The sequence below is a fragment of the Haliotis rubra genome, unplaced genomic scaffold, assembly GCF_003918875.1.
Source record: "Haliotis rubra isolate DU_JTF1 unplaced genomic scaffold, ASM391887v1 Scf329, whole genome shotgun sequence".
Classification (NCBI taxonomy): domain Eukaryota; kingdom Metazoa; phylum Mollusca; class Gastropoda; order Lepetellida; family Haliotidae; genus Haliotis; species Haliotis rubra.
This window is the reverse complement of record NW_025767001.1, coordinates 630,557-650,711: the sequence shown is the minus strand read 5'-3', so window position 1 is coordinate 650,711 and position 20,155 is coordinate 630,557. Positions and strand designations below refer to the sequence as shown.

At 39.8% G+C, this 20,155-nt stretch overlaps 1 protein-coding gene across 1 annotated transcript; it reads left to right on the top strand.

Annotated features, from left to right (window-relative positions):
- Positions 1-7,003: 7,003 nt before the first annotated feature.
- LOC124284090 lies at positions 7,004-9,283 on the top strand. Its single transcript, XM_046720145.1, has 3 exons — positions 7,004-7,146; positions 8,351-8,406; positions 8,689-9,283. The coding sequence occupies exons 1-3, from the start codon at positions 7,010-7,012 to the stop codon at positions 9,141-9,143; spliced, it is 648 nt and encodes a 215-aa protein (XP_046576101.1). The 5' UTR covers positions 7,004-7,009; the 3' UTR covers positions 9,144-9,283.
- Positions 9,284-20,155: the final 10,872 nt, after the last annotated feature.

The following is a 20,155-nucleotide window of genomic DNA, read 5'->3' as shown; positions in this document are numbered from 1 at the left end:
TTACTGGATTTAAAGGGAAAAATGAGTCACTGTATATTATTAACACAACAGACAGTAATACATGTATATATAATTATATTAAGCCACATATATTATCTAGAACAGAAAACATCAATGTTCCATACCATGAACGAATCTATCTTGTATGTTAGAACGAAATGATTAAAATATAATGAAATCGATATGAACTGGAAACTACAAAACCTGATTGTCTGAGTGAATATTGTCCCAACCTCGACTCTCTACATGGTGTGATTTCAAGACGTTAGAATCTCCTTCCCCACGAATAATTGTGTGGCCACAGGGAATGTTGACCTCCATGCAAACTTATGCAACATTCTTTTAGCACACGTTCATGTAATCTTATTCAAGTTGTAACCAACCATTCAACGATAACTTATATAACACGGAAATGTATGTTTGGGTTAGGGCTGTTTGAACTGGCGTTTCATAGATTAATGTTCTTACAGATATGTCATCAATTATTGGATGTTTGTTATTTTCTTGTCGTAGATTATTTGATGTGATATTACAAAAAATGCTTTAATCTAAATGATAACAAGCACATATAATAATATTGTTCAAAATATATCTTCCAAGTCTGACTTTTGGGGATGGGGTAACATTTTATATGTATCTCAGTGACCAGCCATTCCATTTTGATACAGCAATATTGAAGTTTTAATGTCATATTTAATGTTTCGATTTTTTCTCTCTTGTATCATAAAATGGGAAAAAAAAGGAAATTTAAAGTCTTTCAGTATTCAATGTTCCATTTTAAATAATAGAAAGCGAAAACAAAATAACAACAACAAAAATACACATAGCAAAGACTACTCCTTATCCAGAAAACCCGATGTTATACTTATTTGAGACATAATTTGTTTGTTTTGATACCAAACAGTAATATTGTATAATAAGTTTTCTAGAGTTACATATAAATCTCTTAATTGTTGCATTTTACACCCTCTGGGGAATAATGCACTCGTGACAACCTTACTACTATTCTATAATTGTAAACAGCGACAACCCTCTATATATTAGAACGGTCATAGGTGGGCGGGGGTAGTAGAGGCAGTGGGGTTTGCCTGCTGACTTTGGCCAGCAAAACAGGTGCGCGAGGGATCATCATGTGCTCAGTGGGCTACCTCCTATATTACATCACGTCAATAATCCGTGTTCGAGTCCCCATGTGGCTACGATATGCGATATGCGATTCTGTTCTCAACAGTCTCCGGCGTGATTGTGATGTTGAATGTAAGTATGTCCATCATGACAGTGATACGACCACATCCATACCCTACACCCCGACAGTCTAATGAATACACATGGCTTGTGCAATTTCCAACGTGTAGATATTTGAAGCTGAAAAGATCCATGAATTTTGAAATAAAATTACATCAATTGTTTTGTATCAGGTTTACTCATTGTATGTATGTGGTCTCTCTATTGTACTTTTTATTGTGTAGGGGGCGATGATTTGACATAACTGAACTGTTTAATCAGTCTGTCATACAGACCCCGAAACAATTATATCCGAGAAAGCCCATGCAAGTCTAGAATATGTGGTAAGTCTAGAATACCACAGTTTCTGAAAATGAAGAAAGTCTCTGGTTCCTTTTCATAATATTTTATCATTATTATTTAGGAACCGTTTCTTTCGGTAAAATATGTTCATTTCAGAGACTAGATGTTAGTCTATTGTCTAATCAATGGTTATAGCCATATCTGTTTATGCCTTATGTTGTGAACAAATGAACACGTCACAATGGTGTTGACAAACCAAGTGAGCTATGGCGAACCTAGGATTTCAAATCAAAATCTGGTTTGTCCAAGGGACGTAACTCCGCACATCGATTCGCGGCGACAGAGTTACTTGTGGCCTGACACATTCCGCCACAGCGATGACTTAACATAACATCACTGCCACAGGCTAATTTGCATATCACGCGACCGGACTTTTCTCTTGTTTGTAATCAAACGCGCATATTCATAATAAGAAGAGACTGGACTCACGAAAGCTTTTTCGGCGCTCTCTTCATACCGTTAGGTCTATGACAGTACATATTTAGATATCAAACTGGCTGTATCGTTTGCTCTCTGTCGGCTTCGATGACAGCACGTGGAGCCGTACAACCTATGTAAACAAAGGATCGCTACGCAAATCGAAATAGTGTTACATGTTTTTGGATATTTTCTCAGTGAAACTAATTCATTCTATTAAAGATGTTTAGTTAGATGTGTAGACTCGTCAAAAATAAAAGAGTAAAAGAAATATGTACATTATATTGAATGGACGGTGCAAGATGTGACGAATCGTCACATTTTTCTGGCATGTGGCAGAGGTACAATGCTGGCTTGCCGCATGGAACTCTGGGTAGGAGAGTGGTGGCCTGAGTTGCAAGCAGATGTGTTCAAATCCAACACGTACGATGCTTTATAGTCTGGTGTTAAAGTGTTCTATGGTACACAAGAGACTAACGTGTTTAGTGTTAGGGAGATTATCTAATTTATGCAAATATGAAACATAGTAATGTTAGAAAATATATCGTCATCTTAAGAACGAAAACTAATCACGTTGAATTAGATAGGGAGGTTTGTGTCTATTACGGGAGAGTTACATATCTGACAACTTAACGTTGTTTCTTATAATGTATTACCAATGGTATATTTCAATTGGGAATTTGTGGTCAATGTCAACTCTTTTGGAATTAGGGATTAACAATGTAATTAGTGTCGGGGGGAATTAGCAATTGCAATTGAGTAGTGGCGGCTTAGCCAGCAGTGAGTTTACAAGGGATTCCCCTCACCTACCTGGCTCCTATTACCCAGCTATTAAGCAGCCAGAGAGGTGCGTTAATCCCGAAGCAAAATAATATGGGGCATAGCCTGTTCTGCTTTACCATGTCATACCACATGTTGAAATACATACCAAATATATGAACAATATATTCAATGATATCACATACATTGGACCACATCTCATGAATCATTCATACATTTACTTGACACAAGTAATTGAATCATTATATTCAATGTACATTACAGTAAATTTCTTCATTTTGTATTTAAAATTTATATTGAATCGTATTCGTTTACAGCAAATGAAACATTTTCATTTAAGTTCCCACAAGAACCCAGTCCATATGCTCAAGTAAAGTTTTGTTGAAACCTTACCCTTTATTTTTGTCAAAGGTATTATCTCGCTCGCATCATATTGTACTCATATATGTATTACAACGTAGAAACGTGTTTGAATCTCAAGAACTATATCTTGTGAAATGTATGTCCTTTGCGCTTGTGGCATTTGACTGAACAATCATATGTTTCCAAAATTTGGCTCCTACGGCAAACATTCGTTGCTATGAAGGCCAAATCCACCGGTTTACACGTGGGTGTAGACTGACGCTTAGTCTCTGAATAGATGTAGTTCTCATACAAACGATGTGGTTCAGGGACTGTCAGGTAGATTAAGTCAATCTTCCGTACAGTTCCATGACGTTACTGTAGCTTACAGTGGGTACACGGGTGCCCCTGTTGACGATGCTGTTGACGACGCTGACGTCAGCCCCGGTCAGAATCGGTGGTTCGAACACCTTTGCCCTGATCAGCACCAGCATACACATGTGCTAACGGGTTTCACTAGAGTCGGTGACACGTATTACCTGCATCACTCCAGGCTTTCCTTCAACGTTAAGCTGATACGCCATGATTTGAATGAAAAACAGCTCAAAGCAGCGTTAAATCCACCAATGCGGTTTAACCATTTGTATCGTTTAAAACATAGTTACCAGTAAGTTGCACAATTACTGGTATAACTATAATACAAATACATAACAACTGGTAGAAGAAATCAAAATATTTGGTTGTATAATGGAAAGTGGTTTCACAATGATTACCAAACATGAAGATCCGGGTTAGAATTGGTCTTAAGCAATCCATGCTTGTAAGAGGCGACTAAAAGAATCGGGTGGACAGGCTCGCTGACTCGGATGACACATGTCATCGTATCTCAATTTGTTGATCACTGGATCTGGCCAAGAGTCGAAGATTTACTGACCGCCGCCAGATAGCTGGAATATTGCTGAGTATGGCTTTGAACAACAAACGAACAAAAGTAGTGATTACACAGTGCAAACCTAGGTACAGGTGTTTATAAATCAAACTTTTAACATTTATTTTATCTGCTAACATTATATAGTAACATTATATTTACTGAAACTGAAATGGCTGACTTTTTTATAGATATCTTAAAGATAGATATAGATATCAGTTTCCTTCGTTATTGGCAGATCATTTACCCCCAAAACATTGGAATGACTGCCGGGGACAGAAACATAGTCAATAAGATGCAACAGGGGGACCAACATTTTCATGAGAGGAAATAGTTTTTTATCAAGTTCAGTTTTGCACAATGTTCTCTAATCAAGCCTCGCAGTGTACTGTAAAAACTCAGCAATATACTCTCCCAAAAAAAGAAACGCAAGGCGATATTTATATCTGAAATTTCAAATATTTTTCAAACTTGGTGTTTGATCACATCCGTTGTTTAATTTACCATTACAATACTGGTTCGTGTACATGGAGCGAAAAACGCATCTTTCGAAACTTTAATGCACGTTCGATAGTGTCAACTTCCATGATAATATCACGGAGAAAAAGTGGTTCGCAATGTGCACGTGCAGTTCTGGGGAATTGTGAGCAGGGATATTGCTAAGCTGGGCCCCGTCTCGCATATCGAAAGTTAGCGCGCGCAAAGGGAGCCGGGAACCAGCTTAGGATATTGCATACAAAGCCGTTTTGCTTTTAGACGACCATTGGCATTTTTTGCTAAATGAAAGAATATCGTTATGCTGCGACTCACTGCTGTAAATCGAAAGGTTGTCATTGGGCGCCTGGAGGCTGGGGAGTCCCAATCTGCCGTTGGAGGTCACCTCAAAGTTCACCAGAACACCATCAGTCGTTTATGTGACCGATCTCAACAAACCAATTCTACGCAAGATCGACCTCGAAGTGGTAGGCCTCGGATTACCACTGCAGCGCAGGATAGGTACATCTGCAGCTGGGTACTTCATTTGCGGAATCGAACTGTCACGGCAACTGCAACTGCACAGCCTGGTTTGAAGAGAGTGTCCACGCAAACCATTCGCAATCGTTTACGAGAAGCTGGACTTCGAGATAGAAGACCATATTTTGGCCCGGCCGCTGCCGGACGACTACATCGACGTCGGCATGCCCAGTGATGCAGTAACGTTCGATTCTGGAATCTACAAAACTGGCGACGTGTATGGTTCAGTGACGAATCACACTTTCTGCTTCATTGCCGTGACTCCGTGCCATGGGTATGTTGGAATGGCCCAAAATGAAGTAGCCAGACATTTTGGTGTCCATCGAAACACGATCTCATTTCTATGGAGAGGTTTTCAACATAATGGGAACACAAGAGATTTTTCTCGGACCGGCCGTCCACGCGTGACCTCACGTCAGCAAGACATCCACATTCGTTTACGAAAAGCTGGACTTCGAGCCAGAAAACCCTATTTTGGTCGTCGACGGGTTCAGTGGTGAAAATTCTGGAACCTACAAAACTGGCGACGTTTATGGTTCCGTGACGAATCACGCTTTCTGCTTCAGTCCAGCGACGGAAGAGTACGTGTCTATCGACGTCGAAATGAACGTTTTGCCCAAATCTCTGTTGCCCAGGTTGACCGATATTGTGGTGAGTGTCATGTGACGAGCTATCCTAGATTAGGTCTACAAATGCCTACAGGGAAAAATAACTACAAAGTTTGTTGTGACAGCGATACGCTTACCCGCACACAAGTGGACTGTTCCAATTAGTGTGCACTAATGCCTGCAATTAGATCAGAGGAGTAAAGAGTAATTGTTGTACAACCCCAATAAGTAAAATCAAGACAATATGTAAAACCTAACGCAATATGTAAAAAATTAACACAAAATGTAAAAATGTCTTTAACGCAATACGTAAACACCAAACGCAAAATGTAAAACGGATCGCCTTCAAAGATTAAAGCTTATTGATTTTTTTATAAGCTATAGATGATAACAGACATTCGATCTTATACACTGTGACATTTGGCTGCAACTGCTCCGTAATTACATGTGTTATCTCACTTTAAAGTTACCTGATTAAATTCGTGAAAATACACCCATGCGTTTCTTTTTTGCTAGAGTATATTATCTAATGTGTTCTTTTTGAGCGATTTAAGGTTAACGTGGCATTCTGTAAGCCATTGAGCGAGTGGATTTTCTTGCTGTTTCTAACTGTAACTGTTGTATATAGTGTCTCTTATTCACTGTGTCCGTAATTTACTCCTTTGTTGTGAACATTGATTTTATGTCATTCGATGCATTAATGTCCCCCAACGAGACAATCTGTGGCATTCAGCTCAACCCAATCCCATGGGTCAGATCGACCAGCACTGAGTGAAATCTATTCTCATTGAAACGAGCACGGAACAGTGAAACACATACATATATATGTTGCACCAAATGGCATTCAGGTAGAAGTATTTCTTCAAACAAACACACATTTTAATTCTGTAGGTTTCTCACATGGAACACGGGACTTCACATGCGTCAAAAATATTTACGATTTTTAACTGGACAACAATGTATTGTTGTGCTTCGGGGCGGTAGGGTAGCCTGGTGGTGAAAGCATTCGCTCGTCATGCAGAAGAGCCGGGTTCGATTCCCCACATGAAGCCCTTGATTATTGTTGGAATATTGCTAAAAGTGGCGTAAAACCTTCTTTACTGACTGGTCTCAAAAGCATATTTTGGTTACAATTTGGCAAATGCCAAATGTTATAAGTATAGCCCTGATAACAAGTCACTGGTATCTTTGAAAAATCTGTGAATATCACGGGTACCCAAGTGTCGCATTGATGATGACGTCATAATCTCGTTGACGTCATAGTCAGGTCACGTGACAATGACGTAACAACAATCACCTCGGACAGTCATTCCTCTTGGATAAAGTCACAAAGATGGGTTGGCTTCCTCGTCTCACCACCGCAGCCGCGGCCGGATCCGCGACCTTTCTGAAGTTCTGCCGTTCAGGAGCGGACATAAAGACCATCATGGAGGTTGATAGTCGCTCTGTCCACTTGTCCATCGGTTCAAGGTATGGTCTAGCGGTTGTATTCTTATGAGTGTAATCAAAATGTATTTTTTATTGCACCTACATCCTATATTTTCACACGAAGTAGCATCAAGTGCATGAAGTCAACGAATATTCTACGATACTAATGAATGTCAGGTTGAAAAGGAGATCAAATTTCCTTTCTGATAACGGGCCCCTGATCAGACTTTATTGATAGTTTAGATCATTTCTAACATTTACTTCAAGTCAGATATTCAGGAGTTTATGCATCTGAACTTTAAAAAAAATAAGAAACACATGGTATAAAACAAATATGACGAGCCAGTAGCTCAACTTAGTTAACTAACTCATTGACCACTCGCCAAAGATGACATTTACTGAATCCATTTACCCTTTAAAGTCGGCCAGTCGTCTAAGACGCCGAGATTCGTTGTTCAGAGTTGCGTCCCCTTTGTCACACAAGAAACCCATGATTGCGGGTTTGAGTCCCTGTTCGCCCTGATTATGTAGTTTGGTTTGTCAGCAACACAGCCGTGCTCATCAGTTTCACCAAAGTATTAAACGTCTAAGACCTGCACCACTTCAGGTGCTGCAATAGAACTGTAATAGTTCTAAAACTCACTCCTTATGTCGTACATCGTATCCCATCGTTGATCTATGCTCATGCTGTTGATCACAGGACTATCTGGCCCAGGCTCGATTATTTACAGACCGTTGCCAAATAGCTGGATTATTGCTGAGTGCGGCGTAAAACAACCAACCAACCCACCAACCTTATATGTTGTATCAGATGCCCGAACACCAGGGCCCCGTTTCTCAAAGCGATCTTATACTCTGTCTTAACGTATAGTCGCTCAGCTTGCATAGTGAATGAGGCCCTCATGCATAAGAATTGAACAAATGTGGAAACAAATAAATAAAAGTTTAATACATGGTCAAATGCAGTATAGTTTCGATCTTGTAGAAATTATATCTCAGAACGATGAAAATGGGTGATTTCTATATAATATAAAGTCCGACTGCATTTTACTGCAGGAGAGATGCTGCACACCCAGTTGAGGTGTCTGACTCATTCTGTGCTAAGAAATCGTCACCTGTGAGACGGTATGGATTAACCGACTGTGTTCGTGTTATGGAACCTAACCCATCGACACAAGCGTTCCTAATTAAACTGCCAATTCTACCGATCTGTTTCATATAAATAATCGGTTGTTCTGTTTTTCAGTTCGACAGTGGATATTTCTACAGCATTCGTGGAATTGGCAAGACACGTAAAAGGAGGTGATGTATTTTATTTTCACGAACGAGTGTACATGTATCCATACAATACTTGAAAATAGAAATTACAAAGAATTATCAATTGCATTGTCGCATTAAGAAACAAAGGCTGCGACCTAGAATAAACTTGAAATTCATTACATCCAGATTTGAAAGTTGTTTTGGTACAGAAGGTGTTGGCGTATGTATAGAAACCAGAAAGCTGAAATACTCAAACAAGTACTCTGGTTCTGGTACCATTCAAAAACTGCAGTGTGGAATATCCCAGAAATTCGTTACTTCCAGAGCTGAAAGATGGCTTGGTACAGAAGATGTTGGTGTGTGCCGGTGCTGCTGCTGTCGGGGGCGTCTCCTATCTGGCCTGGAGGAAGTATGGCAGGTCTATCACCAGGCGGCTCTTCCAGAACGAGGACGATGTCGAGGAGGATCACGTGCTGGAGAATAATGGCGTCGACCACGAAGATGATGATCAGGTCAACCATGATGATGTTCGTGATGAAGACAGTGAATACTCTGATGGTGATGATGGTGATGATGATGACGTGTCTGATGAAGAGAGCGACACCAGTTACCCTGACCTTGAGACCTACGTGTACGGCTCGTGGGGGAGGGGTGACGCCGCCACGATGTTCTCCGACGAGGAGATTGACGTCCCCGCCATGCCGGCCACCCGGAGGAGAGTACAGAGATCTCGCAAGAGTCTCGTCCGTGCCGGGAGATCGCGAGACTACACAGATTAAGTGTCCAGGATGTGGGTGTGCCAGGAACAGTGTGGATGAGGTGTGGTTGTTACTGAGATGTGGGGTATTGTGTTTGTGTGCACATGGATATGGACCGTGGATGTTGTGTTCATTTTGATGTGGGCGTGGCACATGGATGTAGATGTGTCCCAGCGATCTGGATATGGATGTGTATGTGGGTGTGGCACATGAATGTGGCACATGGATGTAGATGTGTCCCAGCGATCTGGATATGGATGTGTATGTGGGTGTGGCACATGAATGTGGCACATGGATGTGGATGTGTCCCAACAATCTGGATATGGATCTGTATGTGGGTGTGGCACGTGGATTTGGATGTGTATCAACGACTTGTACATAGATGTGAGAGTGGCACATGGATGTGGATGTGTCCCAACGATCTTGATATGGATGTGTATGTGGGCGTGGCAGAGGATGTGGATGCGTATCAACGATTTGTACATGGATGTGGGTGTGGCACATGGGTATGGACGTGGCACATTGATGTGTATGTGGGCGTGACCAATGCCATGTGGATGTGGGTATGACCCATGGATGTGGGTATGCTTTATGACGAGAATGTGGATTAAATTGTGTTGTGGATGTGGACACTGGATATGGCTTTCATAATATGTGAATTCATTACTGAGATGTAGTATATTTGGTGCAGAGGCAAAAACTGTATACAGTATAGTGATCAAAGATAACAGTGACGCGTTGTGCCAGTCACCATGAGAGACAGTACTTGCTGACCGCTGGCCTCAAGACCTAAGGTATAGACTGCAAGCAAGGCGTGAACAGTCAAACGGTCACTCAGCTGATTAGACAGGGAAATGAGGACCACTATGTGTCTTGCTGGATATCGAGATCATGCATAAAAATTTTAATTGTTTATTTTCATAGTAGAAATTGTTGTTACCTTCCATGTTATAAGTTGAAATAAATATATCAGTAAATAAATAACGCCAATTCTGTTCTTATTGATACGTAGCCTTAGTCAAAATCTACTCTTGTTTTCAAATATTGATTTCTTTGGGAGTTTTTATGCAGAGAATTAGAAATTTATGGACTTTCAAATTCTAATAGCAAAGTATGTTAACTGTTTTAAGGGAACGATTCACTTTAGTATGTCAAGATTGACGAAATATCCTCATAAAAATGAAACGGGATATATTCAAGATAACTTGGGGTCGTGTTGTATAGCCTTACGTTTTAAGCGTTCGCTTATCAGGCCCGAACACCTGACTCACTAACAAAGTAATTGGGTTCTTTTGACACACAGGGAAAACGATGTGGTAAAATTCAATATTTAATATTTGAATTTCATACCTCTTCTCACACTGTTGCCCCTTGCCATTAAAGTCGACACCACTAAAATTAAAACCCAACCCACTCACTCACTCACTAATACTACTACTATAGTCTGTCTCACAGTCCCTGAACCACATTATTTTCTCCACTGCCCCGCCCTCCCTGAAATGCTTAAGCTTTAAATGGAGCAAGTCTAGATTTCCTCAGGTTCTGAAGCTCCCATCTCACTGGGGCTCGTTTTCAATTTAAATGAGATTATTCGTTGCTATGAAAATTAAATGTATTCAGAGACTAAACATTAGTCCAACACACGGGGAAAACGATCTGTTGACAGAGTATGACTGGTAAAGGGGGAGGGAATTCATGATTTGACATTTTACACCGCTTCTGTCAATGTTGCCCCTTACCATGAATGTGGACACCTTCCACTTCTTCTCCTCCTTCTTCTACTACTACAACAACAACAACTACTACTACTACTACAACAACAACAACAACTACTACTACTACAACAACAACAACGACAACAACAACTACTACTACTACTGCTACTACTACTACTGATAATAATGACACATTAGTGTACATGCAGTGAACAGAATAGCAATCCAACCGACTCCTTCGCCTGGTCTTAAATGTGAAACGGAGGGCTTCCTTTTTGCTGCTCAAGACCAGTCACTTCCCACTCGCAATCGTATAAGTGTGATTTTAAAAGAAATACCATTATGAAATGTCGACTTTGCAATGAATTTACAGAGACTGTCCAACACCTTGTCAGTGGATGCCCTTCTTTGGCACAAACAGCATATCTTAAAAGACATGATGGCATGGCTGGTTGCTTTTACTATCGTCTTCGCCATGCCTGTGGCATTGACTCCGAGGTCCATCCATGGTACGATCCTGAACATGTCCAGGGCGTCATGGAAAATTGGCGCAGATCAAGAGAGTGCCCGGGTTCTCCACCGGGAGCACAGCCCTTCTGACACTCTGAGTAATGCAGAAGGCTGCAGTGTTGGGGAGTCTACATATTCTCCGGAAAGTTCTTGGTGGGTTCGACTAGGCAGCGTTTCCTGGGAGAAGTCCCATTTGCTGTCTGGGCTACGTGTAGAGGGGGCAAGGGCCCTGAGCTGATGAAGAGCCTTACCAGCCTGACTGTGCCAGGATCACCCGAACCCTCTCTGCTGCATATTATCTTTAATCTGTAAAACACATTAGTGGCTACAAAGTATCTGATCCGATGGTGTTAATGCATTGAGACAATCAGCTCTCGTAAAATGCAATGTTGTTTTCAGTGTATGACTGACTACCTTATTCACCATTCCTGATGTGCCCCCATTTAACTGATTATATAAGGTTTCTCATCTCCAACCTCAAAAACAAGTCAGCGGGCGGGCGATAAATAAATATCATTATTTTTTTTAATAAAATATTTAACTTTAGATACTATGGAAATATTTAAAAAATAGATTCATTGGGTCGTTTTGCTTTTGCGACAATTTTTCATAAATATAAGATGACGAGGGATCAAGGAACCTGTTTTTTGTGCACAGGTAAGATTATTTTTTATCACATATGGGAAGAAATGAGACAAGAAACGTTTTTATTACTTCATTTCGGAATGAAAATACAGGAGACAGGAATCACAGAACAAAAACAGCTTGAGAAAACATACAGATCCCTTTTTGTTCACACATTCTGATATTCAGTCTAAAAATGACATTTCTCGAGAGACGAAACTGTACTGTTGAAGCGTGCATAAAATACCTTATATGAAACGCGAAGTTGCGTTGTCATTAATGGATTTCGCGAAAGGACAGATTGAGTTTTACGCTGCTTTTAGCAACATTTCAGCAACATCACGGCACCGCATGTACTGCCAAATCCCTATACACGCATGGCTTTAGCGGGTCTTTATAACTAACCAAAGTCGTCGGTTATAGCACACTTCACACACATATTTCACACATATAATGCCTCTCATATGACCTAAATGAAAACCGGGATTGTTCAAAATGTGTTATAACATTAAATTGAAACATTAAATAAAAAAGTAATTTTGTTGTAACGTTTCACATCACTGTGTATGCGAATACTCAGAGCGTGAGTTGACTAAATGTGTTTGCCTTTGTAGTTGCCTTCTATATTATGTAAAGAGATGTTTAAACAAAAGGAAACAAAAAGACTAAAACAATCTGTATCAACAGTTTGTAATGTACAAGATAGATGAGACTCCTGGTATCCTGGTCAAGAATGTCGTATGTTTGGAATTTAAAAACAGATACCGATTACTCCTATTACACCGAGACAGTTCCACACGTGGTACTATTTACAATTTATTGGCGGGCACTGGGCAATGAAAGGTGGCCTCTATTTGAACTATTAATAACATCATTTTTCATTTTATCGCTAGTTTGCGGTTTGAGATTAATCTATAATTATAATGGAAGTTTGTAGCAAGTATCTAAAGTGGCATGTACCTTTATACAACTTCACGTGGCTTTCTGAGTACAGAGTGAATGAGTATGGTTTTACGCCGCTTTTAGCAATATTCCAGCAATATCGCGACAGGGGACACCAGACATGGGCTTCACACATTGTACCCATGTGGGGAATCGAACCCCGGTCTTCGGCGTGACGAGCGAACACTATAACCACTAGGCTACCCCACCGCCCCTCGAGTACAGAGAGTGTATTTAGATGGGTAATGGACGGCCAACTGGGCATGAACATACGCACATTCAAAAGGGATATATTTACTATTGAATTACCTCATGATAATCCCCAATAGTTACTAACTTAAAGACACTGAAGATTTTTTCTGATAGAGATCAAAATTCCTACATTTGTACTTTCAGTATGCTTAAATCCAACCGTTAGCCCAACCCTCTCAATCTCTGAAACAGAAAAATGAATTGAAATAAATAAAATAGAAAGTTATCATCCAAAACTGTGTTCCACAGGAGATATCGCTTGTGTGAGATCAGACAGTAGATTCTGCACAATGCCCTGACAATGCTATGACGTCATAAACTTGATGATGTCACAATGCTGTGACATCGCTGCACTGCAAATCTAATGGCAGTTCTGTGTTCAGAGATGTACATTTTTCATTGAAAACTAATGAATTGGCAAGCCTCGGATATTTGTTACTTTATCAACTCGTGGTGCTATATTTGATATCAAAAGACACTCGGGTGAGATTCTCTATATATCAAACAAATGACAAAAACAACCAAACAAACAAATAACGAAAAAAACCAGACTAACCAAACCTTTAAACATATCTAAGGCCCATAAAAAAAACTATAAACAACGAACTGGGAAACAACCTGAACAAAAAAACTCAACAGAATCAATCGAATCAAACAACTTTAAAAATTAGTTAAACCAAAACGAAAACAACAACAACAACAACAACAACAACAACAACAACAACAGCTAAACACGTGGCAAACGATTACGGTAACGCATGTTGTGTACAGTCGTTTCAAAGAAGTTTCAACCCGAGTTTGACTGTGACAACCATGTAGCGTTGAAGTTGCAATTCTTAGAAGCATTCGTAAAATGACCGTGTACAAGAGAATCTCCAACTGTGTCCCCAAAATGCTGAGAACATAGACATCTATTTAAAATGAAAACAATAATCAACAACCGGGAGATTTGCATATTCTTAGTTTCCCATGACCTATTAACAAGGGACGTTGCATTATTATTGGTGTTTTCTATAATAGCGAATGAGTTACACCTCACAGACATGGGGGTCTCGTCGCTTGTCTGTCTGACACTGGAAGGGCGGTGGGGTAGCCTAGTGATTATAGCGTTCGCTCGTCACACTGAAGACCCGGTTCGCTTCCCCACATGGGTACAATGTGTGAAGCCCATTTCTGGTGTCCCCGCCATGATATTACTGGTATATTGATAAAAGCGGCGTAAAACGAATGTCACTCACTCAATATCCGACACTGGATATTGTTGCTCGGTACAATGTCGTCATGGCAGATCGTGTTATTTTGTTACTGGCTGACCTTACTAACCATTGGTTTATCTGTGCCAGACTCGAACAAATACGTCGTGTGAATATTGATGTAACACTGACCAAATCAACAGTTACACACAGATCTCGCAGCATATTTGAAACAAATTGAGTGAATGTGTTTTTATGCCGCTTTACCAATATTCATGCAATTTCACGGCGGGGAATACCAACACACGCACCGATTAAACGGTTTAAAAACTAGGCCATAAAAATCCCCAATTGAAATGTAAGAGTTAAAAGAATTATCTTTAGTAGTATAAATGTTCGAATTATTACAACATTCGAAAGAAAACTTGCTAAAGTTGACCTAAAAGCTAATAGTATTGACTTGAATGTTTTTGTAGTTTTTGAGTTGTAGAATGCTATTGGAAAGATCTGAGTTCGCAGTTCAAAAAGATTGATTTTGTCCAACCAGTTTCAATGTTTGTAAGTCGTTCATAGAATTGGCGTATTTTGTGCGTACAGTATTCCCAGTGGTAAGACTGATGACAAAGCTGCACTGTCCAATATGTTTAGTCTCACAAAGGCTGCAAACAATAATGAAGATCGGGGTTAGAATTGATCTTCAGCAACCCATGCTTTTCGTAAGAGGCGACTATAGGGATCGGGTGGTCAGGCTCGCTGGCTTGGTTGACACGTGTCATCGTATCCCATTTGCGTAGATCGATGCTCATGGTGTTAATCACTGGATTGTCTGGTCCAGACTCGATTATTTGCAGACCCCCGCCATATAGCTGGAATATTGCCGAGTGCTGCGTTAAACAATAAACAAACAAATCCTATGCGAAAGTGTGTGCACCTGTTATAATCAAGCCTAGTTTGATCTTTTTATTTACTAACATTTCGTTACAAAATGCTGATGTGGTGACATAATATTCCCCTGCATTAAATAGGAAAAATAAACAAAATAAACAAACAATTTCCCCTTTCGCGTACCCATTCTTTCCAGATTCGTATATTGCTCTTATTCACAATAATATAGCACGAAATCTTAATAAAAGTGTGGACAAAACATTTCTACATACTAATACTTCGAATAAATATGTCAATGTTTTTTGTTCACAAAACTTCCCTTTTACATTTCAATAACCGCTTATTCAGACCAGGAAGTTTTTTTATATGGCTGTTTTTAAAAAATTGTCTTTGTTCCCTCTGCGACCTGTCCTTGGTATAAAATAAATGTTGTCCGCGACTTTTTCCTGATTTGATTTCAGTAGCACCGGTGTCTTTTTTCAGAATTTCTAGACGTGATTTTGCGCCATCTAGCCAAGAAATAACATTAAGTGAGGCTATATGTAATCTGTGACATAAGGACCAACTCCTTTGGGACCCGAGTGAGAATATATCACCTCCATCCTACTGATGACCTTGCCTCACTGTGTATCATCGTCCCTGGTCCCCGCCCGACGAAGCGATCGTAGCGCTGAGGTGGTCGTAACTCCCATACTTTAGCATAGACTTACGACAGTCGTAGCGCTACGATACATTCTTGTGGAACAGGGTCCCGATCCACAAAGCATTCGTAGCGCTACGATATTCGTAAGCCAATGTTAAACTATAGAGTTACGACAGGTTACGTTACGAACGCTTTGTGGATCGGGGCCCAGGGACCCAGCCAGGGCCCCGATCCACAAAGTGTTCGTAACGTTACGACCGGTCGTAACTCCATAGTTTACGACTTACGACAGTCTTAGCGCTACGATACTTTTTGTGGAACATGGTCCCCATGCATAAAACGTTGGTAGCGCTACGGCATTCGTAAGTCTATGATAAATTATAGAATTGCGACAGGTCGTAACCTTACGAACGCTTTGTGGCTCGGGACCCAGGCCCGTGTACAAAGAAATCCAAGCGCTAAAATGACCGTAACTCCCATGCTTTAACATGGACTTACGACAGTCGTAGCGCTACGATCGCTTTGACATTTGCCATTGCAGTTCAAAGAGACAAAGCATGACAATGAGTAAATCGTTTAAGGACACATCTTTTGCAACTAATCCTAGACCGCAATAAGTGAAACGTTGTTCAATGACAAGTCGTGCAGAGCGTCCCAGAGTACCATGAGTAAAACGTTACTCGAATATTCGGCAAGAGCTCATTTCAGACTACACATCCTGTCACAATAGGAAAAGTAATTGCTCAAATGTTTTCAGGGGGAAATGTTTCTTGGATACATCCGTAGAATTAAGGTAGTTGTCATGCCATACTCTAGTGAAACAAATAGTTTATAAGAATCATACTGTCGTAGAATTAAGGTGGTTGTCATGCCATACTTTAGTGAAACAAATAGTTTATAAGAATCATACTGTCGTAGAATTAAGGTAGGTTGTCATGCCATACTTTAGTGAAACAAATAGTTTATAAGAATCATACTGTCGTAGAATTAAGGTAGTTGTCATGCCATACTCTAGTGAAACAAATAGTTTATAAGAATCATACTGTCGTAGAATTAAGGTGGTTGTCATGCCATACTTTAGTGAAACAAATAGTTTATAAGAATCATACTGTCGTAGAATTAAGATGGTTGTCATGCCATACTTTAGTGAAACAAATAGTTTATAAGAATCATACTGTCGTAGAATTAAGATGGTTGTCATGCCATACTTTAGTGAAACAAATAGTTTATGAGAATCATACTGTCGTAGAATTAAGATGGTTGTCATGCCATACTCTAGTGAAACAAATAGTTTATAAGAATCATACTGTCGTAGAATTAAGATGGTTGTCATGCCATACTGTCGTGAAACAAATAGTTTATAAGAATCATACTGTCGTAGAATTAAGATGGTTGTCATGCCATACTTTAGTGAAACAAATAGTTTATAAGAATCATACTGTCGTAGAATTAAGATGGTTGTCATGCCATACTTTAGTGAAACAAATAGTTTATGTCATACTGAAATTAAATGGTTTATGCCATACTTTAGAATCATACTGTCGTAGAATTAAGGTGGTTGTCATGCCAGATGGTTGTCATACCATACTTTAGTGAAACAAATAGTTTATGAGAATCATACTGTCGTAGAATTAAGGTGGTTGTCATGCCATACTTTAGTGAAACAAATAGTTTATAAGAATCATACTGTCGTAGAATTAAGATGGTTGTCATGCCATACTTTAGTGAAACAAATAGTTTATAAGAATCATACTGTCGTAGAATTAAGGTGGTTGTCATGCCATACTTGAAACAAATAGTGAAACAAATAGTTTATAAGAATCATACTGTCGTAGAATTAAGATGGTTGTCATGCCATACTTTAGTGAAACAAATAGTTTATAAGAATCATACTGTCGTAGAATTAAGTTGGTTGTCATGCCATACTCAGTGAAACAAAAAGTTTATAAGAATCATACTGTCGTAGAATTAAGGTGGTTGTCATGCCATACTTTTGTCATGTGAAACAAATAGTTTATGAGAAATCATACTGTCGTAGAATTAAGATGGTTGTCATGCCATACTTTAGTGAAACAAATAGTTTATGAGAATCATACTGTCGTAGAATTAAGATGGTTGTCATGCCATACTCTAGTGAAACAAATAGTTTATAAGAATCATACTGTCGTAGAATTAAGGTGGTTGTCATGCCATACTTTAGTGAAACAAATAGTTTATGAGAATCATACTGTCGTAGAATTAAGATGGTTGTCATGCCATACTTTAGTGAAACAAATAGTTTATAAGAATCATACTGTCGTAGAATTAAGTTGGTTGTCATGCCATACTGTCGTGAAACAAAAAGTTTATTGGAATCATACTGTCGTAGAATTAAGGTGGTTGTCATGCCATACTTTAGTGAAACAAATAGTTTATGAGAATCATACTGTCGTAGAATTAAGATGGTTGTCATGCCATACTTTAGTGAAACAAATAGTTTATAAGAATCATACTGTATGTAGAAAATATTTTCTTTCAGAAATAAAAAAGTGACCAGATTAGAAAATGTATTAACGTTTGTGATTTGCGAAGCTAGTTCTTTGAGTAAGACTGCTTCATAAAAGTATAACAAAGACGTTCTAATGTAAATGGAAACTATTACGCCAGGATAGGGTATGCGATACAATGCGGATAAGATGAAATTCTGACTTCTTAATTCTGTTTTTACGAGGAATTTATCATTTTGTAAAACATTCTCTTCATATATACAAATGTATAAAGTATCGCAAGATCCAATATTTTGGATAGTATCATGTGTTACCATTAACCATAGTAAAGGAACCTTTAGCTCACTATCTGAATAAGCTGACCTTCATGGAATAATTAAATGGAAAATCTAAACGCCTAAAGAAGAAAATCTACAGTTTATTCGCAGAAGCAAACAGCAAATAATTAGCACATTTTATAGTGCTGGGTGCCGTTGTACAAAGCGATCTTAGCGTTAAGGTTACCGTAACTCACATTCATTAACGTAGACTTAAGGTAGCCTTAGCGCTAAAGTTGTTTTGTACAATGAAACCCTGATAACCATGGTTGTCATTTTCAAGATTCTTCCATACAATCCCCAAGAAAAGACAGAAGCAGAAAAATCCGAGCACGATATCAATATCGGGCGTAAACTCCGCCAACTGCAATAACACCCCTGACCCTCCTCCTCATTGACTGTATCAGATGTTGAACTTGAAATGTATTGTCTTGTCGTCCCTTCATTCAGTACAATGGACTCTTCCAACTACCCACATTACCTAATTGTAAACTCACCCAAGCATGACACACCCACTTCATCAAAATGTACTTTGGTATATTTGTGGGGAGAAATTAGGTTATCTGGGAGGACACCATTGAGGCATTGCGTTCCATTCTTGATTTAGGGCTTATTCCAATGCATCTGGATTTGGTACTGGAGGATCACACTTGCGTATTATGCTATCCATAATATCCCAGAAATGCTCTATGGGATTGTGATCTGGACCCCTTACGTCAGAAATCACCAACGGCACTTGCACACTGTGGCTCAGCTTGTAGTCCTTGATGACTGGCCATGTGTTCAAGGAATGGTCATCAAAATGTGGTACAACCACCCTGTCTAGGATGTCAGTGATGTACAGTTGTCCATTCATATTTTGTCTGATCGTCAAGTTTACTGTCATGTGAGCGACACCCCTTACCATCGATGAACCCCCTGCCAAACGGTACTTGCTCCAGGATATTCCGTTTTCATATGCAGTGCTTCTGCGGCGCCAAGCATGAGTTCGGCCATCAGCCATGGACGAAAGAAATCCACTTTCGTCCGAACAGTGGATCCTTCTCCATGAGCTCAAATTCAAGTGACGTCGAACTTGACACTTTGTCCTGTAGACAGACGTTTGGCTCTATACCGATTTCAGGCGATTTCGCGTCGTTCTGTTGGATGAACGACGATGTGGAAGCCATTTGTTAATACGCATCTTGACATGAACGGATAGGGGGGATAGCGCCAATGTCCAGCTCTGCCGATATCCAGCTGAGCTGCTCAAAGGCGCTTTGTTATATATATAACTTTAGGGCTACCTTAAATACACGAAGACCATCCCCACATGTCTCTCATTAACAGGGGTAGCCTAGTGATTAAAGCGTTCGCTCGTCACGACGAAGACCCGGGTTTGATTCCCCACATGGGTACAATGTGTGAAGCCCATTTCTGGTGTCCCCCGCCGTGATGTTGCTGGAATATTGCTAAAAGCGGAGCAA